The sequence below is a fragment of the Anoplolepis gracilipes genome, chromosome 15, assembly GCF_047496725.1.
Source record: "Anoplolepis gracilipes chromosome 15, ASM4749672v1, whole genome shotgun sequence".
NCBI lineage: Eukaryota > Metazoa > Arthropoda > Insecta > Hymenoptera > Formicidae > Anoplolepis > Anoplolepis gracilipes.
The window spans coordinates 681,792-704,854 of record NC_132984.1 but is presented as its reverse complement, the minus strand read 5'-3'; the positions used below and the strand labels follow the sequence as shown (position 1 = coordinate 704,854).

The following is a 23,063-nucleotide window of genomic DNA, read 5'->3' as shown; positions in this document are numbered from 1 at the left end:
TAGTTACAACTATATGTAATTTCTATCTAATTATATTACAATGATAAAATTAATTTTTCCCCTTCATTCGGTTAGGCCTGTGTCGGAGCGCAGAAGGATCCTGAAGGACAGGATGACCGAGATACCGAATAGAATAATGCTATCGGAGGTTCACGAAGTCCATGTAAAGAGAGAGAAATAAATTAATTGTTATTTATTTACAGCAGTATCGTATGACGGATTATAATTCGCATCTTGTTTCAGGATCCCCGGGTTCTCGCGGAAAGAATCGTGTACGTGTTGAAATTGGGTCTCGAGGGTTTGGTTCTAAAGGACATCGATGTAAATATTGACGTTCCCTGTCACAAAGATTTCGAATGAAAAAAATACAGATTATTTTTTATCATTTATTATTACTTATTACTTTTATCAATACACAAATTATATTTAATTATTCCTATTATTAATAAGTATTTATTGATAAAATTTCTCACACTAATGAGAGATTGAGTCGTAAAAATCGCGCGATATCGTTCTCGCGTGAACATTTCCTTCGCGAATTCAGGTGTTTCGAAACTCGCATTTTCAGAGCAAATACGAGCCAGGCAAGAGACACTGGTTGAAGGTAAAGAAGGACTATTTGTGCGGGGGTGCAATGGCTGATAGCGCAGACCTCGTCGTGCTTGGCGCATGGTACGGCACAGGGAATAAAGGTCCGTACGATACTTTATCACAGTTCGATTAGAAAGGATTTATAAAGTCAAATTATATAGTATATATCGCGCGTGGTATGTCTTTGCAAACAATTTTTTTATTACAAAAATAATTAAATATATACAAAGGAAATTTTGTTTTATTCCAATAATCATCATTATTGATTCTGACACATTTTTCCAAAAAGTTGGATAAAATTTGAAATAAAAAAAAAAATATAGAAAAAAATGACGAATCTCTTTTTTTTATTCTTTCGAAATATGTATCTTCGATTTCTTTCTCTTTTTAATTTATTATGATTTCACAGGTGGCATTCTATCAGTCTTTTTAATGGGCTGCTACGACGAGAGACGTGATAAGTGGTTAACCGTGACCAAAGTAAATAAAATGAGTAATAAGCAAGTTAATTCAATTCGAGCCTAGAGATTAATATTTTTCATCCGGTGTCTGGATGACGTAGGTCCACACGGGACACGATGATAGCACCCTGGCAGCGCTGCAGGATGAGCTCGACATGGTGAAGATTGGCAAGGATGTTGAGAAAGTGCCGAGCTGGTTGTACGCTAAGAAACCCATGGTGCCGGATTTTGTGGCGAGAGATCCCAAGGTAATCTGTGCGGTTTAATCTATGAATGTCTTTCACTTTTGCGACAGGAATTTTGTTACGAATATAAAGCAAAAATGATTTATAATTTATATGTATCTATTATAATTCACAAAAGAATTCAATTCCGTGACTCATTGTTAGATCCAAATAACTTCATTTGTTTAACAGAAAGAGAAATCTTTTTAGACGGAAAATGAATGAATTTGTGGTAGAAATATTCAAAGCGTGATGTTAAAAGAAATTAGTGATAAAAGTAATCAACGCGATATTTATGTATATGTAACAAGAAAATAATCAAATAATGGCAGAATTTATCTTTATTATCTTTTATGTCATGTGTTCTCATAATGAAAATTGATTTCTCGCCAAATCTAAAGAAATATATATATATATATTTCGATATATTTGTATTTCTCGAAATATTTCAGCCGCACATTTTTTTCTGTAATTTTTTCGATTTACTTTTCATTGACTAATTCTTAGATTATTATGAAAACTATGTCTTTTAAATGAACTTATTGTTAAATCCAAATACTTTTATTTAATTTTTTATTTGAAATTAATAGAAATATTTTGTAAAAATATTCAACCCAATATGTATGGATATGTGTGTGTATTGCTGTTATAAATTTTTTTATCCGATACATTTTTCAAGTCGAAAAATGACTAAAATTATTCAGTTCTGGATTTAATATTCCGGGATTGAATTTTCCGTATTATTGCAAGTAGTACGCGATACTTTTTACAACAATTTAAAACTTGGTCAATGAAAGATAAATGAAACAGTTTGAAAAAACTAAAGAGAGTGAAAAATATATGCTTGGGAAATATTTCTAGAAGTACGAGTATAAAAATGCGTTACGACTCGGCAATTTACATGTCATCAATTTTCATTATCGAAACACAAGACGTAAAAGATGATAAAGTTGAAAAAAAAAAAAAAAAAAAAAAACTTTGCCTATTATCTGGTGGTTAATCGTCATTTCGAACCGCGGGGGACCAGAAACAGCCGGTATGGGAAATCACGGGAGCCGAGTTTACGAATCAGGGGGTACACACCGCGGACGGGATCAGCATCCGGTTTCCGCGTGTCACGCGGATCCGCCACGACAAGGATTGGTCGACGGCCACTAGTTTGAACGAGCTGCGCGAGCTCTTCGAGAAGAAACCGGATTCCGTCGACTTTAGTCATTTACTGGCCGACGTCGAGGATGTCCCGAGAAAGAGATCCCCCGATCCGGCTACGTCGCCGAGAAAATTGGAGAAGAAGGCGAGGAAGGCAACGAGCTCGCTGGACGAGCCGTCAACGAGTTTCAAAGTCCAGGAGGAATCATCAGAGGATTCCTTCGAAAAACGGAAGAGGGACAAACGCGACGAAAGGTCCGACGGTGTCGCGGATGAAGGAGTCCAGCCGCGGAGGAAGAAATTCAAGATCGAGGCGGAGGCGAGAGTCAAAAGAGACGTGGCATCGGGCTCCTCGAGAGAGGAAACGAAGCGGAATCGTGACATCGATTGTTATCCCACCGGCAGAACGGAAGAATCTTCTGAATCCTCGGGCGTCCTCGACCCGGATGACGAGGATAACGTAAGTCGATGTTATTTTTATTCTTTTTACATGGTAATAAAAATTTATCTTTTCACGAGGGAAATTTGTAAATATTACACCCACGCTTCCTTTACTCTGCGTTCTTAGCTTTGTACACGCGTATATTTATTTATTTTAAAATAGTGCTTTTTATTGTTAGACCATAAATATCCTCCGTTGCTATCGATGGTTTTATAAAAAAAAGTATGTAACGCAAAGAATCCAGGTAGCAAGCGCACGACATATTTTCACGTCAAAATATGCTCAGTTCGAACCAAATATGACGTGATGTAATGACGTAAAAATGACGGACTAATGTCACCGACCGAGGACGACGTTTCAAGACGTTGAAAAGACGTTTTAATGACATTTGATCATGAATCTTTTCCTCTAGCGTGAACACGTGAAAAGTGAAAAGTTTCATTAATGAATTCAATATTTGTGAATGAATTTTTCATTTTTCATGATCAAATGTCACGATCAAGTCCCAGGTTATAGAGGAAATTCATGTCAGGACTCTGATGTATAGAGAACTGTGAATATCAAAATTATACACAAAATTGTTTGAATAATTTAAGATATTATAAAAAAAAAATTAAATGAGAGTTAAAAAATAGTAATACTTAGGCGATTTATATAATAATGACTTAAGAATCACGATATTATGACGTTTCTTTACAATTACAACATTATTAAGACGTTTTAAATTAGATTACATTATTTGGTCACGTGACGTCATTGAACCAGAAATGATCAGTTTTCGACGTCAAAATTACATGTGCTTGCTATCTGGGAAGCTATTCCAGTTCATTACTTATTGTGATTGTCACAATTTTTTTACAAAATTTGAAGAGATTACTTACATATTTTTATTTCAAAAGATGATATAAAACATCGTAGATTTCATAGAGTATATTCTTTTACGTTCTTGGAGGACTCTTGAGACAATGATAAATGTTTCTCTGTCTCGCTGATCTTTCTTAAACTATAACTATGAACGTATCACTTATCAGTAATCTTTCATGTAGACAGCTACTTCTCTTTGGAATTCGTTATTTATCTCTGCTCGCTATACTGAAACGTAAAATCACTGAAATTAATCTCATTTATCTTCTCGAAAATACTCTATCTAACATAACTCTGCCCCTTTGCTACTGATTGTTAATAAGCATTTATTGTTTATTACACAGATTTATCTTTAATCTTTCCCTTGTATGTATATATGTAAGAGAGAATAATTATACTATTTATAAAACTTCTAACTCATTCTTATCACATTATTATTACGTCCACTGTTATTGTTTTTTATGTTGTGATTTATTATTCCCTATTTTTTTATAAATTTCATAATATTTTATTATTAACTTATCTTTCATATATTGTTGCATATTACTTTGTATTATCTTATCAGTTAATATATACATTTTTTATTTTCAATTTTTAGATTTATTTCTAGGACATATATTAATAAATTTTTCTCTTTCTCTCATTTTTATATCTATCTTGAAATTTGTTTATCCAGATGTCCAACAACGTTCTGCAGGACGTGCGAGCGAGTCTTGCGCCTAGCTTTGACAAAAGCAGGAGGAAGGACGCGCGAAGGATGCTCAAAAAGTATCCTTTTTCCAACATTATTTTACACGATGATAATTTGCGCTGTACCAACATGATTATATTATCTTTACATTCCCGTTTTTATAAAAGCTCGATAATTTTACGAAAATTGCACTCGCTTCCGATAATTTCATAAATTTTTACAGTCCCCGTTTTCTCTCTCTCTCTCTCTCTCTCTCTCTCTCTCTCTCTCTCTCTCTCTCTCTCTGTCTCTCTCTTTCTCCCTCTTGATCCTCTAATCGATTTCCGAAGTAGCGCAACATCAGCTGTGCATTAACGGAGATGTTCAAAGATTATCGAGACTTGTAGCAATTTTCTATCTCCGGATTTTTGCAACGACAGACACCGAGTATCCTTTGTTTCCTTTTTTATTTGGAAAATGGTATTTTATATTATAAATTAATCGATCCGCGTGGAAAAATCACTATTGCAGATTTTAAAACATGTATTATATCCTTTTAATTATTACACACATTGTGTATTATTTTAATTATATATATTATTATATATTATTACCTGTATTTTAATGATATTTTATAATATTTTTAATTATTATTTTATATATACAGGATGTCCCATTTTAAATGTGTACCCCAAATAACTTTCTTATATATAAATATTAATTTTTCGATTTTTTTTTAAAGAAACAACCAAGTATCCATTTTTTTATGATTATTATTATGTGCTAAAAAGTATTAAAATAAGATAATCGAAAAATTATATAATATTTTACGAGATACATTTTTCTCTAAAATCAAAAATAAGAAAGTTATTTGGAGCGCACATTTAAAATGAGACACCCTGTATATTACGTTTTGTTACAATAAACATATACGATGTTTAACGTACTTTATATATTATTAAATATTGATAATTTTTATAATAAATAATTATGATAAAATTGAAATACATGTAATATATATAACGAATTACATACGGAAGATGTAATTAACTATCCGTCGGGATACGAAACACGTGGACATACTATAGTAGAAAGGTACGATATATATATATATATATATATATAAAACAGATCTTGCATCTCTGGTGGGTTACAATGGGCAGACATCGCGCTGGTCAGATCCGCGAGAGAAAATTCCTCGAGGGATCGTCCGGTCACCCGTCGTCGTTTCCTACAGACGGGGTGGCCGAGGTTCCATTTTTCCTTCGTCATTCTTCTCCAAACGCACGTTTCCGCTTTGTGTTCTCCCGGGATAGGAGCGAATTTAAAGCCGAGCGTACCTACTATACCAACTATGTCCGAACTATGATTCTCCTTGACATTAGCTTGAAACGTTAGACTCGGCGCTACGATAGTAAGGTCGGAGAATAGACCAGACTCGACGACGACCCACGTCATCCACACGCGCGCAGAAATTCCGTCCACAGACGTTCTCGTGGTAAGTTTGAACTAGTTATACACGGCACAATGCACATACGTGTTTCCGAGATTGTAATTCATGATTATACATAATATAAAGGGTGAAAGAGCAGTGTGGAACTGACTAAGAAATTTAATTTCGAGTAGACTTTAGAAAAAAAAGTCTTTAAAAAATTAAAGCTACGTTCCGTATATCGAAAGTAAAAAGCTTTGAGATGTATTTTTATTGCGTGGAATTGAATTGGTTAAATAATAATGAAAGATACGTAGCAGTTATAAATGATATGATAAATATTATTATTATTAAAAGAGATAAATATTAAAATATAATATTATATACGAAATTATTTTATTATTTGTATTAATTAATGTTTTATTATATTTTATTTTATATTACACTATTTGTTTATACTTATTAATAATGTAATAATTCATTTTAATATTAAATCTTCTTCTCATATATTTATATATATATAAATCTTGTATGTATAAATTTTGACTTGAATTAAATTGAAGTACAAATTTTGCGTCAATAATTTGCAAACATTAACAAGTAATGTGAAAAATATTTACGAGTGTTTATAATGATTTTTATTAATTTAAATTCAAATTTTTAGAAGGAATTATTTTTTAAATAAAACTTTTTTTTTATCAACAATCGAATCTTTTTTCTTCATGTATAAATTTCGACTTGAATTAAATTGAAGTACAAATTTTGCGTCAATAATTTGCAAACATTAACAAGTAATGTGAAAAATATTTACGACTCTTTATAATGATTTTTATTAATTTAAATTCAAATTTTTAGAAGGAATTATTTTTTAAATAAAACTTTTTTTATCAGCAATCGAATCTTTTTCTTTCAATATTCTAGCTAGTGTCTCTAGTATATCTAGCTAACGATTACACCCTGTACGCGTATCCCCGATTATCGGCGAAAAATCATGTGAGAACGTAAAGATTTAACGCACAAGAGGGATGAGACTATATAATTGGATAACCACGGTTAATACCGCGGCCATTACTATCTCCTCTACGTTTAGCGACGTTTAGCACTTTCCGTTATCCTGGAAGCAGACTGCCACAGGTCGATTAATCGTCAGCATCAATTACCGGCGTTCTCCCGCTCGTACCCGTTAATTTTCCATGTTACCGTGACGGTTATGGAAAATATATTTGCGTATCGTGAACGCGCAGTGTGGGAGAAAGGAGGAGGGGTGGGGGTTCGCGTCATCGGAGAGACACCCCCGCGATTTTACGTCATCCCCGATAAATTTTTTCTTTCGTTTTTCTTATCTCTTTTTTCTTTATTCTTATACGCCAGTGTGACTCGGTACTTACGTAGCTGATTAAATTAATTAATTCATTAATTATTTTTTTCTGATTAATCTTAAAAAATATATATATATGTGTGTGTGTGTGTGTGTGTGTGTGTGTGTGTGTGTGTGTGTGTGTGTGTGTGTGTGTCTGTATGCATATTTTTCGTGGCTCAAAAACAGAAGAAAAAAAAAACGAATAAATCATCTGCAAACGAGTAAATCATGACGCTTTATTACAAGAGACACTATATTGCACGCGAGTTCTGCCATATTTTACAGCCCATTAACGTGAATAAACTACTTAATATAAAAAAATATATATGTACATATTTTTATGTATAAATGCATTTTATATAAAAAAAAATGTTACACGCTAATAAACTGTAAAATATCACAGAGCGCGCGTGCAACGATGTTTCTTATAATAAAGTGTCGTAACTTCGTAAAACTGTCTCATGCACGGTTAATTAAAAATAAAAATTTGTTATACCAGGACGACGGGAGGGAAGAACATTTCAGACTAATAATTTTTAGCATTTATACTAATAATTAACGAACACACGTACACAGAGATATTTCATATACTCTTGATTATCGGAGATGCGTGTGAAGTAAAATTTATTATTTTTTTTTTTTTTTAATATTTTTTCAGCATTTTGCCGACTTTCCGAGAACCGCCAAGCACGTGAACGTGTCCTGGTTGGAAGAGTCTGCGACGCGATCCGCGAAGCAAGACGAGATCTGTCACGCGGTGCGGCTGCTCGGCGATTACTGCAATTGTCCCTGCGCTCATTGACAGGTGCAGCAGGTATTATATTGCACGTGTAAATTATTTCTCACGAAAGGAAAGGAAAAATCGTCTTTGAAACAGATTTTACTTTATTACTCTTTCAAACTCTTCCACATTTCTGCGTATATTCCAGAAGATCGGACTTTGCGTTCGCGATCTTTTGGGGAAAGATAGATTCCTCGTGTGCGAGCAATGTCTTTTTTTTCCTTAAAAAAAAAGAAAAAAAAGGGCGTGAAAAATTAGAAGAAAAGTCTGAAATATTACAGCTCGAATCTTATATATAGTATTGATGTATCGGCTATTCCAATAAAGTTATTCTTACATATTGATACATTGTAAAATGATAAAATTATATAGACAGACACAACACGCGCATTATTAATTTCATTGATATCACTCGCCGGCAGATACCTGTGGATATACACAAGCGCGTCATATTTTGCCCGCCGTGTTTACCTTTTTTTTTCAGTTATCTTGTCGTTCCTCAGACTCGACTTGTAACGATACACAAGCCATTTGTAAGGTATTATTCTTCGATACAGCAGGAGCATTCCTTAATTTGTCGCACTTTACTCTCATATAATTTATTATTATTTCAATTAGCGATTAAAAATAGGTACGATTATTGCGTGTTAGTTGAACTCTTAATTTGACACGCGTATATACGTACATATCATCTCGCCATATCGGATGAAAATATTATATATATACATAACCTTTTGGTGTCATATTCTTTTGATTAATTGGCAAATTATCGCAGATATATTATCAATCGACTTGTGTATTAACCTTGTATTATTTATATTTATTTAATATTAATAAAAGTATTTTTAATATTTTTCATATTTAATCCGATACTATAAATCTATTGTAACAATTTAATCTTTTTTTTTTTTTTATCTAAATAAAGTTATAATTTTATCCCTACTTTTATTTATATTTATTTTAATTTAAGAATTTCATTGAATATATCGAACAGTCAGTTTATTGAAAAATTTAAAATACATATCTATTTATTGCACTTTTACATATAAGGATTTTAATTAAATTTAAAACATTTAAATTGCGTTTACAAATTATATTTACATATTTGTGAATTGTGTAATTTCTTTTAAAGTAAAAAAAAATACATTTAATTTTTTAATTTGAAAATTGATTGATTTAATTGATCTAAAAACCTAATAATATTTAACTGAAATGAAAAAAGAGAGATTATTTATATCAGGAGGTTGATAATTATATTGAATAATTTTAGATTTTCAATAAATAAATTAAATTTTTGTCAGAACGCGTATTTCGAATGGGATTCGATCGAACTTTACGAACAGTCGACAAACCTAATTATATTCTCGAATATCGCAATCCACGGATGCTTGTCTTTAATTTATTTAATTTCTAACGCGAAATAATAAAATTATCGTGATATAATAAAGTCGTCGCAATATAATAAAGTGAGCATCGTGTACGATTAACGGGTCGTGCAACCATATTCGTAATTAACTGTGTTTCGCGAGTTTATGTAGTATGAAAGAGCAGCAAAAAAAAAAGACGCAACAAGAGAGAAAGAACAAAATATCCGAAAATGCAAGGAATATAATCTTAGGTGAGCGTAATTTAGAAATATTATTTATTACTTATTTTTTGTAAAATTAATTGTTTTGTTTACCTCCGATCTATATTAAATTATTCATATAATAAATGCATAATGTGAAAATATTCCGCATTTATTTGGAAATATTTAAAATATTCTTGTATTTAATTGATATGATTCTTATATATATATATATATATGTAGATAAAATATTAAAATATTTTAATATTTTAAATGTATTTAAAATTTCTGGTTGTTTAGATTATTTTTTTAAAATAAAAATTAAATTTTTGTCATTATTTTAAAAAATTTATTGCTGAAAAAAATCTTTTTTCGATAATTTTGCAATCTATTAAATGTCGAATTTAAAGGACGAATGAAAAATTCGATTTTTGGAGAATATACATATAATTAGTTTTTAATAAATATTAATTAAATATTTTGCTTTAATTAATATGTATTTTTATTTTACAGATCAACTGTGATCATACAACTGCGGCATATGTGACTACTACAACTCCGCCTCGGTATCGGTGAGTGAATAAATTATTTTTTATTTTCTGAATCCTAGACAAAAACGTATGCGCGCGCGCGCGCGTGTGTATGTATGTGTACCTGTAAAAAATGAACAAAACTTCCTTGCACCTGTGGGCACGATGTAAATAAAAATTATATCTCTGAGAAAAAAAGGAGAAATTTATTCCACAACGGATTAAGATGAGAAAGTTATATATATATATAAATATACAGGATTAATTTAATTAAATAGGAGAGTAGCAGAGAGTGGTGATTCTCTGATTAAACGAATTGCGCAACGAATCTAATTGCCTAAGTGACATTTCGACGATTAGACACTCGCGATTAAAGAAACGCAAAGAATATTTAAATAGACCATGTTGACATTACAATAATTAAGTAAGTATATGTTTGTAAGTACATATTTTCGACGCTCGCAATCATTGGATATCGAGGGGGAGGGGGAGGGGGAGGGGGGAGAAGAAATGGAGGATAGAAGGGGGGAAGGAGAAATATTTTATATAATCGAGGGGCCAATTACACAACAAGTTTAATCATTCACAGAACGCTGCGACATATACAGGGCGGGACACATCGACGACACAGGCAAATGAAATTACGCATCAATTAAACATATATACGTATCGAACAGCGCGCTAGAGGTTGGTGGGTTTTGATGTGATACAGAGGTAGGGGAGTTTGCAACAGCATGAAAGAAGAATTAGACTTGGCACGTGTCCTCTGCGGTATCCTCTGATATGTATTCGATTACATCGTCACTCGTATCGTTACCCTTTGCATTCGCCCGTCTGTTATCTATACCGTGTATTATCAGTCTGCGGAAATTCAATTATTTCCTACGCGATTGATAATATAAAATTAATCGATGTCACAATTACATTACCGTACGTTTTTTTTTTCCTCCTCGATTTCAATTAAAAATTCACCCTCTTTGCCTCTCTCTCTCTCTCTCTCTCTCTCTCTTCTATTTAATCTGATTTTTTTATCCTTTCCCTCGAAGGGAGAGCGTCGATGCAAAGGGTTCGAAAACAGCCGGCGGGAGTGTGACGTTCGCAGCTATTTTATTTCTTGAAAGCTCTAAGTCGGACAACTTGCGAGGAGATGAGGAGGGATCCTTCTCTTTTCTTTGTCTTTCCCTCGTACACACCGTCGAAGTCGGAAAGTTCGGGAATATACCGCGAATAAACACGCAAGGAGATATCAACTCTTCGGGAGCAACCGACTTTGACTCGCGCTTCCCCCCCCCCCCCCGCCTCCCGACGATAATTCCCGCTTCCTCTCGTGCGGTTTATTCTCTCACGGATTATAATAATAATAATGCAGTGAGTGAGTTTTGCTCCGAATTAGAACAAAGAGAGACGAAAGGGAATGGCCTGTGCACGCATATTAGTTAGTTGCTGCTATAAATGATCAAATTAATTGATTATGTAATATTCTTTATCGCGACGAGTCGACCGACTTCTAATCTCCACGATTATTTCATCATTCAATATTTTACAACATCTATCATTTTATCTCGAATTATTTCGTTAAACGCATCACATTAGATGCGTATTTAATGTTTCGCGTATTTTATAACCGCGCTAAACCATAATGTCGCGTTATGATAATCGGCGTAAATTATCAACTATCGATCAATTTTATTACACATTTCCGTGTAATATTCAGTATTTTAGAGCAGCGTGCAATTTTTTAATAATATTTTTTCGAATCGAAATTTAAAACTTTGTGCAATCTCCTTCGCGTTCCTAAACTTTCCGACGTGTAAATACATATGTATTTATATATATATATATATATATATATATATATATATATATATATGTGTGTGTGTATGTGTGTACGAGCTTCTCTTGCGCGCGTCTCTCGCCCTTCGTCTTTCTTCATTCGTCCTCCTGCTTATTTACCGAAGCAGGACACGGCGTTGAAGGCGCACTGCTTCCAGTAGCTGCGTTTACGCTGTAAATCGCCGATGTCCAGCTGGCTGCGAAGGCGCTTCACGATCTGCTTGGTGAACAGGTAATTTATCAGGGCTGTCTCGATGCTGCCGTCGTCGTCTATCAACTGTAACAATTAGACGATGTCGTACTTTCTTTTTGTTTCGACAGAGAGAAAAAAAAGTAACTGACACGCTTTTTTTTTTTTTTGGATAAACGATCATGAGAGACAGAAGTTATGACTCTACCAGGATGACGGGGATTTGGGAAATTTGTAAGGGCAGTGGCTGTTATTAATTATTTTTCTTATATTTATTGGATTGATATAATTACTCTGTTATTTGTATAGAAATTCTTAAAGGACACGTGATTATTTTAATGAGGTTTCTGATGGGAAACTGCTCTCTCTGTTTTTACGAGATAGACGAATAAGAAATAATGTGAAAATATGTATGATCGAATGCAATTCAATGCGGTCAAATCATGTCCGCGATATTGATTTTTTAATGAAAGAAATTTGATATTTGATTTTTTATCGATTTTAACGAAAGAAATATTATTATCCCTTCTTCCCGTTAGTGTTTGGAGATAAAAAGCGAACAATATTACGACTCGATATATTTGAGCTTTCTAAATAAATATGCAAACATTTATTACATATTACACTCTTTTGTTTTTTCATGAAATTTGACGATCGAAAAATATTTTAGCAGGAGGAAAAACGCTACTGTGTAAATAATAAAACCGTATAATTTCGCAGTTGCACAGTATCTTTTATTCATTGATACTGTCGAAAATTATAATTGTAGCATAAATCGCGATAAATAATGATTCGGAACTGATTTTGTCGCGCGTCGTTTATCGTTGATTTTACCGTCGATTTCGACGAAAGAACGCGCGTTCCTTCTAAATATGATTACTCTCGATTAATGTCCCGATAATAAAAAGCGAGAAACACTCGCAATGCATTACGCACGAGAGCGCGCGCTTTTTCGTCCGCGGGGGTGTAAATGGAAACGCAAACATGCGCGTCGTCGGGGTGAACTGTCGTGTTTATTGTCAATGGATGCGATCTGCACGTCTGCTCGGATCGATTGACATATTTATTTATTTCAGTTTCCTGGTTGCGACGCGCATGCAAAAAAAAAAAATAATGCAGCCCGTATGATACGTTTCGCGTAGCAAATATTCGCGTAAAGTCGATCGATCAGATCGATATTACGCGAAATTAATTAACGGGATTCTGGCGGTTTTGTCTTTTGCAAATTGAGAGGAAAATTTAGAGACGCGTGAAAGATGTCGACTTTCTCATAATTTAATTACATTGAAGAAGCATTGATTCTGTAACGTTTTAAGTGGACAGAATTGGACGACATTGTTGTGGAAAATTTAATAATTTTGACGAGAAAAAAAGGAACGGATATATATTTAAGGATGACGTCCGGATAAAAAATAGCGGGTGATAATAATTTTACGCATGATTGATAACGAAATATAAAAAAATATATTACTATATACGTATACATGTCTCTTGCAAAGTTTTGATTGCACATTTTATATAATAATTATCATCTTTTATTTTATATAACAATTATTATCTTATATGTCATTTAAGTACACACATACATGCATACTAGTCGATTATCATTTTTGTCTGTGTATGTACTTGTGAAGCTATCTTCACTGAAAATGATACATAAAGTAACAATTATCATACAAAATGAGTAATTAAAAATTTCGTAAGAAATAATCGTGTATTTATAGTAATTTTTCAGAGAAAAATTGTAATGCTTTGTCTCTCAGGAAAATGTAATGGCATTTTACATAATGACGATCAGGATTCGGTGTCAATAAATTATCTAAAATAAAAATAGGTACCTTTTAATTAATTACATTTGTTTTATTTTTTTGTAAAAAAAAAGGAGATTATTTGTCTTGATTTGTGTAAATAAAAATTTTACACGATATTCTGTTTATTCAAATCACTAGACTTTTATATTTTGAAAGTATCGCCTCTTCAGTTTGTATAAATTATTAAAAAAATATAAAATTATGAAGTGTTATGGAATATTAAAAAAATATAAAAGTATAAAATATAAATTATATTTAAAAATATATATTTATATAACTATATTATTTATATAAAAATATAAATATTTGAAATATAAAATAAAAAATTTTATAAAATATTGAGAAATATTGACTATTGGTTGAAATGTAGAATTCTTATTTTTACGTTCAAGCGCGTCGAAATATCTCAACATATATCAACATGTGACAATTACATAACTTAATTTATTACGACTCAATGTTGCATGACTCGATTCCCTTTTTTTTTTTTTTTTTTTTTTATACCGTCAGTTATCCTCGCGAGAGTAAATGCGATTCTTTTTCCTGGTTTTCTGATATTACCTGATATTAGCTTTACCTCGGAAATTTTATCACAAAGATATAATTCTTAACTAATAAAAAGTCGACGTATAGAAAACACATGTGTTTCCGGATTTGCTTTCAAATAAACGAGTCCCGAGAGTTACACGAGCGAGCGAATGAAATCCCAATAGTAAATTGTAAAGCGTTATAGGAGTGCAAACTCGCCTTGTGATTTCGTATGGGAAATCTTCTCGCGATGCTTTTCTCTTGCTCTTTGCTCGTCTATCTTTTACAGAGAGCGTAAAAAAAAGAAATATTCGATTAATATTTATCTCTCTCTCTCTCTCTCTCTCTCTCCATTTGTATTATACACTGATTACTTTCTCGATACATCTTAATAAATTTCTTCATAAAATTTCTTAATAAAATTTCTATCTTGATCTTTCAAAATGTTAACATTTGTAATATTACATTTCACTTTTCTCAATTTTTTTTTTTTATATTACGTCGTTGTTTCTTATCCAAAGGATTTACAGATCTTCGATTTTTGCACTCGTGATATTTTGTACCTCGTTTTCTAAAATTTCCTTCCGATACTTTTCTCAAGGGAATCTTTTACCCAAGATTTACAGATCGTAGATTGTGGATTGTGAAATATTATAGAAATGTAAGTTTCACTTTGTTAACCACGCATGAATTTCGTGCGCGATATTTTTCTCTTACAAAGAGCTCTTCTTTCTTTCTTTCTTTCTTTCTAACCGTCTTTTCTTTTTTCAAAGCGGATGTAACAAGTATTTCCAGCAGCGTGTAATTTTTATAATTTGGACACATTCTCTGACATTTCCGGTTAAAAAAATGGTGCAAAATTAATACATTCATATATTTTATGAGACTTTAAAAAAACAATGAAATAAAATAATAGCGTGCAATTAAAAAAAATATTTTTAATCAGAAAAAATTTATATACATGTTTATCTTTTAATGTAAAACTGTTTGATTAAAATATTTCGTGCTATCTTTCTTTTTTCTCTCTCTCTCTCTCTCTCTCTCTTTCTCTCTCTTTATTTTCTTCTCTTACGCCCAAGTAAAACTTTACTCTGTGGTTGATCTATTTTTATTACAATTGTTTCTCTCGACGTAACTTCCTTTTTTATTCGAGAATTACTGATCGGTGTTGAAATTAAGAAGCTGACGATTGAGATGCACATATTGAAAGGCACTAAAAGAAAAAGGGCTAGTAAAATCCGATTGTCGGATTGGTAGATTATCGATTGACGGTTCGCGAATTTATTGGCTCCCTTGCCACTTCCGTGCTCGCCTTCGCTCTTCTTTACTCTTTCTCGAGATGTTGATTTGTATTTACGATTCGATGCAGTTGCAACTTACGATGGTAGAATTCTCGCCGCGCAAATAAAACGGGACGCAAAACGCAATTCGAGAGCTAAAAGGCTCGTCGTTTCTCGATTCTTGGCTCTCTGTATTTTTATTCGGTGTAAGTTACATTTATTTTTCTCCAATATTTTTCAATCTATTCCACAGCAAGGAGAGTTTTGCTGATAACGGGACGGACGTAATCGATTGCATAATATTGAAAGGAGAAAACGTATACAGTTGTCTTCCAGCTTTAGTATAACGCGAATCTAAATTACGTGTCGCGGGCGAGTTATTACTTTTGTATAAAGCACGTTGCATCGCGCTTCCGCGAGATCGAGGATCGTTGTTTTTTTTCCCTTTCGTCGACGGTTAAAACGAAACTTCCTCCCTCTCGGGGGTTTTCTTTTACGTTTCTTCCCCATCGCGCTTGTCTCATTTGCAATTCAGCGAGATGACGTGCGGTTACGCAACGCGCAGCGATACAATTTCTTCGAACTTTATTCCATCCGCGCGCGTTGCTGATAGAAAAGTAGCACCAACAAAGCCCCCGTTCCCTTCTTTCAATTACATCATTCTGTAATAGGATGTAACCACCTCGGAAATCATCGAGTAGCAAGGGTGCAGTATATCGATTTGTCGAATAGTTGCCCGACATTTGCCCTTTGACACTTTCGCGCACGTGACAGCTTCCTCTCCGTCCCCTTATTTATGCTAGGCAAGTATATTTTTATTTCGAAATAGATCTTTCAAATCAAGCGTAAACGTCCCGAGACGGCAGATCGAGATGCTAAGAAAACAAATTGCGCGATATGACGCTGAGCGTGCAGTTATTTTCTTACGAGGCGCTTCTTCTTTTCTCTCTCTCTCTCTCTCTCCCTCTCTCTCTTTATCTTATCTTTCTTTCAGAGCGCAGTTGGGTGAAAAATTTCTGAAAATACTGTCCTCGTTAAAAAAGGAAAAAAATGGTCTTCATCTTTCATTAAAACGAGCCATCGTTAAATAAATGATTGCCAATTTATTTTAATATTGACAACGTTCCTCTTCCTGTTTGTCGACATATTATGAGCGACATTCATTATGCGGAGAATTTTATGAAAATTTCAAGATTGGTCGATACCATAATTGTTTCGAGTACCTGGAGAATATATAATAATATACAGATAAAAATTTATGGGTTGTCTGTGCGTGACAATTCGTGAGATTAATATCAGCGAAATTTTTCGAACAATTTGAAATTGATTTTTTCTCCAGCGAAAATGTCAAGGGGTAGCCATCATTTATCGCAACTTTTTAATTTTCAACGTCATATATCTTCATAAGCAAGCTTCAAATTAAAATTCTACTTAAGTACAAAGTTTAGGAATTAATTAATGGATATGATTTTCTCGTCTATTTATTTTTCCTGCGGCTTAAAGTTTTTTGCGGGGGAAAAAAACCCTCTCCTTCTTTCACTTAGAAATTCGATTACGCAATTTTCTTCCGCGGAGGAAGAAATATATTTCATATCTGTCGGAGAAGCTATTATCAAAATTAACTTATCGCGGTAGAAGATTCGAGAGTGTCGATGATTCGAGATGTCAGGGAATTTTTTTCGCGAATTTCAAATCATGTAGAAGATAGTATCTGCGATCGATCTCGCCGTTCGATTACAAAGCGATGGAGAATACGAAGACGCTCCTGACAGCTGTCATAGACGAATCTCTCGCCTCCATTTTACTCGCCAGTCAATCCGATCGAGCGAAAATCCTTTGAAAAAAACAAAAAAAAAAAAAAAAAAAAAAACGCGGACAGATTCTGATTTTTCGCATTTTATTTTTTTCCGACATTGATTTCGAAACGAGATTTTTTCCATCCGTTGGAAAATATAATTTGGATTTCTTACAAACGAAATTTAGACGCGCGTGCGCGTTTCGTGAATTTGAAAGCTTTTACTTTCTTTATTCAATTGATGAAATCAAGAAAATAATCCGAATCCGACTGTGAAGGAATGTCACGCGTTTCCCCGATTCGCTACAATCTCGATTTCGAAAGCTTCTCAGAGAGATTTTTATCAACCCTTTGGTTCTGGAAATTTTCCTTCACAAAGCTCATCCCATTCAAGCGGGATTTTGCGCGCAGTAGATTTTCTAATTCTTACATCAAAACGGAAAAAGATCTCACAATTCACTTACATCCACGGTGTTCAACAGTCTCTCTTTGTCTTTGTCGGTCGTTGGCATCGCCGCCGACCATTCTGCCAAGACGAGGAGCACCAACGCCAATGCAGCCACGTTTCGTACCGACAGCATCTTTATAGAATCTGAAAGTTGGAATGAAATGATCAAAAAACCCCAAAATTTTAACTCCTATTCGATCTAAAGTAATATTTTATTAAAGATTCTTGACAAAAATTTCGTCCGTATTGGAAAATTATTTTAACGACGAAAATATTGACACCAACATAACATTTCGCCAGAATAAGAATCTCTTGAATGTAAAATGTGTTTTTTATTATATTTTTAGAGCCTGCGTTGACATTTTTTATTGCAAACAGTGCAGTTGCACGGTATCTTTAAAAAAATATATACGTCCATCTATTTAATCGCTATGATATTTATTTATTATAAAAATGCAAAAATTATTTTCAATAAATATATATATATATCTTTAAACGCAAAAAAGTTTGATTTGTTTAAACATATATATTTTTTTTAGTAACTGCGTTTCGTATTGACGATACATCTTGATGAGTCAGAGAGAGTTCATAGCATGAATTTTGTCTTGTCAAAAGTGGTCAAAAGCGTCGAGAATAATTGTATTACATCAAATCGATGCGAATCTCGACAATCTTGACGTCAACGAAATATTCAATTAGAATATTTCGTTACGAGATATTGTAATATGTGTATGTGTGTGTGTTTCGTGCCTTGTGTCTATACGTGAAAAATCGACGTAAATAATAAACGATTTGAATTATCGATAACTAACAAATGTTAAATTAGAACCCCCTAATGATTCGTACAATCAAGTTCGTAGGCGTACTTTTTCTTTCTCTCTCTTTTTCTTTCGTGGCACTGTCTTATCTGTCTGCACATTACATTTTATTCCGATAATGTATATAATATATTATTTAATAACATATCTTTTTATTTCTTTCGCGGAGCAAAGGAAGAATAAATATTGAATTTTTGATTAAAAAGATATTGAAAGAGATTTGCAAAAATATTGACATATTTATGAGAGAAGGAAATGTGAGATGTAAAGCGCATATCTCTATATTTAAGTAGTACGAGTATTTGTCAAGTTACAGAGAGAGAGAGAGAGAGAGAGAGAGAGTTTCGATCAATTGATATTTCAATCGAAGAATTGCAATAGCGGTTTTGAACACGACAAAGGTATCATCCAAACAAATATAAATAGATGCTGATCAAGAGATTCTATTTCGATATATTTGATTTGAATTTCTTGCTTTCTTCTTTGAGTGAGAAACGAATAAACAATTACAACCACATTTGGCGCAATAATCTCTTCTATTTTTTTTAAGCAATTGATAAAACTTTTCTTTTATTAAATTTACTTTGTTAAAATATTTTTTTCATTTTATTTTATTTTGTTATTATTTATATATTATTCTATATTATTATATATTATTATATATACTATTTATATATTTATTTATTTATACATGCTATCATTTTATTTTATTAAATTTTAATTTTATAATAAAAGTAACATTGTTACATTGGAGAGATTATTCGCATGATTTGATTCAAGCAAGATCCAAGGAAAAACTCTTTGACCAATTTCCTTCGTATCATTATTTTTCAACGTTGTTAGTCGCGGATTAATTTCGACCGAGTAAAAAGAAATCGATAAAGTTTTGCTTTAACAAACTCCATTGTTGGATCAATTTTCGAGAGTTAGTTAATTGGAAAGAAGGTGTGCGATAAATGAAAATTATTCATTTAAATCCTGTATTTAATTTGAAGGAACGCAACGAGAGAGAAAGTAGGGTGGCAGGGTATAAAGTATAAATACATACGGGGGATGAGAGGGGTAAACGGGTAGGGGGAGGGGGCGGTTAAATGAAAAAAACGAAGCCCGCGCGAAGCTCACCACCCGCGGTCGGTTATGCAATCCGCTAATTGCGAGGGACAATCGACGATACGCATTATTATTCCGCTCCATCAGATAAATTTGTTGCGGCCGCGCGAAACAGAGATATTCGAGTATCGCACAAAGCGTACCACGAGGGGCGGCAACGGGCGCGCGTTGCGGTTTTGCGCGAATCTAATTCATTAATTAGAAAAGGTCATCGCGATAATGGCAGCGCGAATCGGCGCTTATCGGAAACGTTAATCCAGCTAATACTCGATACTCGAAAAACCAGACGATTTCGCGACGGAATCGCGAGGAGAGAGAGAGAGAGAGAGAGACGAGGGAGAATCTTGAGCGTTCGTGGCAAAAGTTTTTTTTTTTTTCTTTTTCTTCTAAAGATCGCGAGACGGAAAGCTCGAGGAGGAAACTTCAAGAATTTCTTCCATCAGAAATTTTCAGACCCCGCGAATACGTCTGGATTCTGGGTGGAAGAAAAAAAAAAAAAAAAACGGAAAGGTTCTCGGGAATTTCTCTCGGAATTTTTAAATTGTTTATGTTTCGGCTCATCGTGACCTCGAAACTCGCCCTTTAATATTTGCGATGATTCTCACGCCCCTTTATTTGTTGTACTAGAAATTTGTATATCGTTTATTGTTGCGTTTACTCTTTATCGGATTATTATGAAAATTAATATAAACAATTAAGTTAGTCAAAACCCCCGAAAAGCCCTTCTTCGAAAATTGACCCCCATTTAGATGCAAGTGAATTAATTAATTAATGGTTTCATCACGTTTCAATCTTTCCTCTCTCCTCGATCCTTTTTCGAAAAATATTCAATTTCGTAGTTATTATTTAAATAATAACTCAATAAACAAATTTGCAAATGTCTTGCATTTACTTTAAATAGATTTATTATAAGGACTTGTTATAAAAAAAAAAATTAATTTAATTCCGATTATAATATTTACTGTCTTGGATTAGATTTTAATCACAAGTTATCTTGAGAATGATATTTGATATAAAAATAATTTTGAATAAATTTTACAACACATTTTAATTCAATCTTTCCGAATTGTAAGCATTAAATTGTCTATCATAAAATCGTCATGTCCGATCATAAAAGTCTTTCTCTACTGCCATTGTACGCGCACACGATTTAATTATTTAAACTCATTTATAATTACTTTATTATTCGCATTATTATATTATTTATTTAGAGAAGTTTTGTAGAGTAAAAAAAATTATACCAATCACAAAATACGAATCAACAATAATTTTAACGATAATTACACAAGAGAATGCAATTTATCCTAAGCGATATATATATATATATATATATATATATATATATATATATATATATATATATATATATATTATATTGTAATCGTTATATATTTTATATACATATTTATATATACAAAATATTTATATTTATTTTTTACATCTATTACTTCATACATTTAATAATTTATTTTTATTTAATATATAATTACTCACGTTTATTTGTCTTTTTTTTTTTATGAAAAAAAAGGTGCACGAAAGCAATAAGAGGGACGCACTGCGGTACTACCGTGTTATTGCGTAAAGATCCCTAACGAAAGGAGATGTAATTTGTCTCCGTTGGTCCATCCATTCGCGTCGAACGGACGTTAAATTATACGTTGCCTTGCAAACGGGGTCGGGCAAAAGTCGTGCGGGAATTCGGCAAATTTACATCTCAAGTTTACCTGTCGCACCCTTGTCTTATCGTATCCTCGAAGGGTAAGTAAAGAGACATAGCGTAGGAGAACACAAGTTCCTTTTTATTGAATTTTAACTCGACATTCCCTCCCCCTCTTAAGAGACATCTTATCATCCGTATCTGCCGTCGTACGTTTTATCGCACAAGTGACGTTCGATCATAAAGTTTCTTCCTCCACCGACGTACGTTTATTTTATTTCAATTTACGAGTTTATTTACAACTAATTAAGCTATGCTTGCTGCTATTTGTTCGTATTTATCACGCGTTTCAGCCGATCGAAATTAATCACCTAATTTATATACGAAATGAAACGTGCGCGTTTTCTGCTTCATCAGTTTACTCGCACATTTGTACCCCTCTACTTTATATAACGTATCGAACATAATTAACTTTCCTATTTTGCCTGGAAAATTTATACTTATATAATTTGACTTGCGTAATTACTTTTGTCCACGTAGGAGAAATTTGCGTGTGATCGAATCGAGAAATCGCACGAGAGAATTCACGAAACGCGAGTTTGTAGATTTCGCATGAAAATCGCATCGCTTATCGTATTCCCGAGAGGGCGACAATTCAAGGGACGGAATAATCTCCACAAAGAGATCCTCCCCAATCCATTTCCGTAATAAATATTATCGTGTAAAAAAAAAAAGTCATCCGATTAGAAGAGTCTTTTTCTATCGACGTCGCGCAGAACACACGATTCCGTTGCTCGCGTCGTAATTTTTTTTTTTTTCTTTTCAGTCTGATTTATATATATTCGCACAATTATTTCTTTCTTCCCTACTTTCTTTACGCAGCAAAAAATATTTATACTAATCGAGACGAGGGGACGACAATCGCGCGCGCAAAGAAAAAACGCCGGGACCGCGAAGTCACCCGCGGGGAGGGTTGGAGAACGCGATCTTATACCTCGTGCAAGGCCCGGTGTGCGTCCGATGTTCGTCCCGATGGGAGTGGAGGGTAGCGTGACACTTGAATGCGAGCCAAGACAACTCGATTCCCCAGGTGTAACGTCGTCTCTTCGATGTCTCCGCGACAGAGTGACCGAGCTTTGGTGCACGCGATCACTTTATACTCTCGCCGACTAGTGCGGGCGGTGGTAGCGGAAACCCGCCCTCCTCTCGCGGAAGAAACTCACGGCCGCCACCCCCTGGCTCTCTTTCTCTCTCTCTCTCTCTCTCTCTCTCGCTCTCTCCCTCCCCCGACGACGGGTAGTTCGCGTCTCGCCGGGTACGACGCGTGTTCGGAGGGGTACTTTTTTCAGGAATTTTTTTTATTCAGTTTTATATCATTACGCCAGTTTGTTACGGTTCAATTTAGGTTGCGATATCGTTCGATTGTTCTTTCGACAAACGACGAATTTCATTTTTCATTTCTGACGATTTTTTTTTTTCATTTATGATAAAAATATACAGTCGATATTTTATTTGTAGGAAA

General features: G+C 33.6%; 2 protein-coding genes across 5 annotated transcripts in view; one reads left to right on the top strand and one right to left on the bottom strand.

The window, feature by feature from the left end:
* Dnalig3 (DNA ligase 3) overlaps positions 1 to 10,653 on the top strand; it is a 41,346-nt gene extending 30,693 nt beyond the window's left edge. For 3 of the 4 annotated variants that reach the window (XM_072907131.1, XM_072907128.1, XM_072907129.1), the window contains 10 exons: positions 76 to 163; positions 244 to 321; positions 569 to 692; positions 1,001 to 1,071; positions 1,154 to 1,300; positions 2,304 to 2,885; positions 4,408 to 4,499; positions 5,800 to 5,899; positions 7,852 to 8,007; positions 10,055 to 10,653. In XM_072907131.1, the coding sequence (XP_072763232.1) occupies positions 76 to 163; positions 244 to 321; positions 569 to 692; positions 1,001 to 1,071; positions 1,154 to 1,300; positions 2,304 to 2,885; positions 4,408 to 4,499; positions 5,800 to 5,899; positions 7,852 to 7,995 (1,426 nt within the window). In that variant the 3' untranslated portion in view covers positions 7,996 to 8,007; positions 10,055 to 10,653. Of the gene's footprint in view, positions 1 to 75; positions 164 to 243; positions 322 to 568; positions 693 to 1,000; positions 1,072 to 1,153; positions 1,301 to 2,303; positions 2,886 to 4,407; positions 4,500 to 4,589; positions 4,652 to 5,799; positions 5,900 to 7,851; positions 8,008 to 10,054 lie in introns of those variants that run through there. The other variant, XM_072907130.1, reaches the window with a different exon arrangement.
* LOC140673899 (allatostatin C) lies at positions 10,257 to 22,687 on the bottom strand. Its single transcript, XM_072907149.1, has 3 exons — positions 22,536 to 22,687; positions 17,973 to 18,100; positions 10,257 to 12,181 (listed from the first exon to the last, which is right to left on the bottom strand). Exons 2-3 carry the CDS (start codon positions 18,087 to 18,089, stop codon positions 12,017 to 12,019), a joined length of 282 nt encoding a protein of 93 aa, XP_072763250.1. The 5' UTR covers positions 18,090 to 18,100; positions 22,536 to 22,687; the 3' UTR covers positions 10,257 to 12,016.
* Between the last annotated feature and the right edge of the window lie 376 nt (positions 22,688 to 23,063).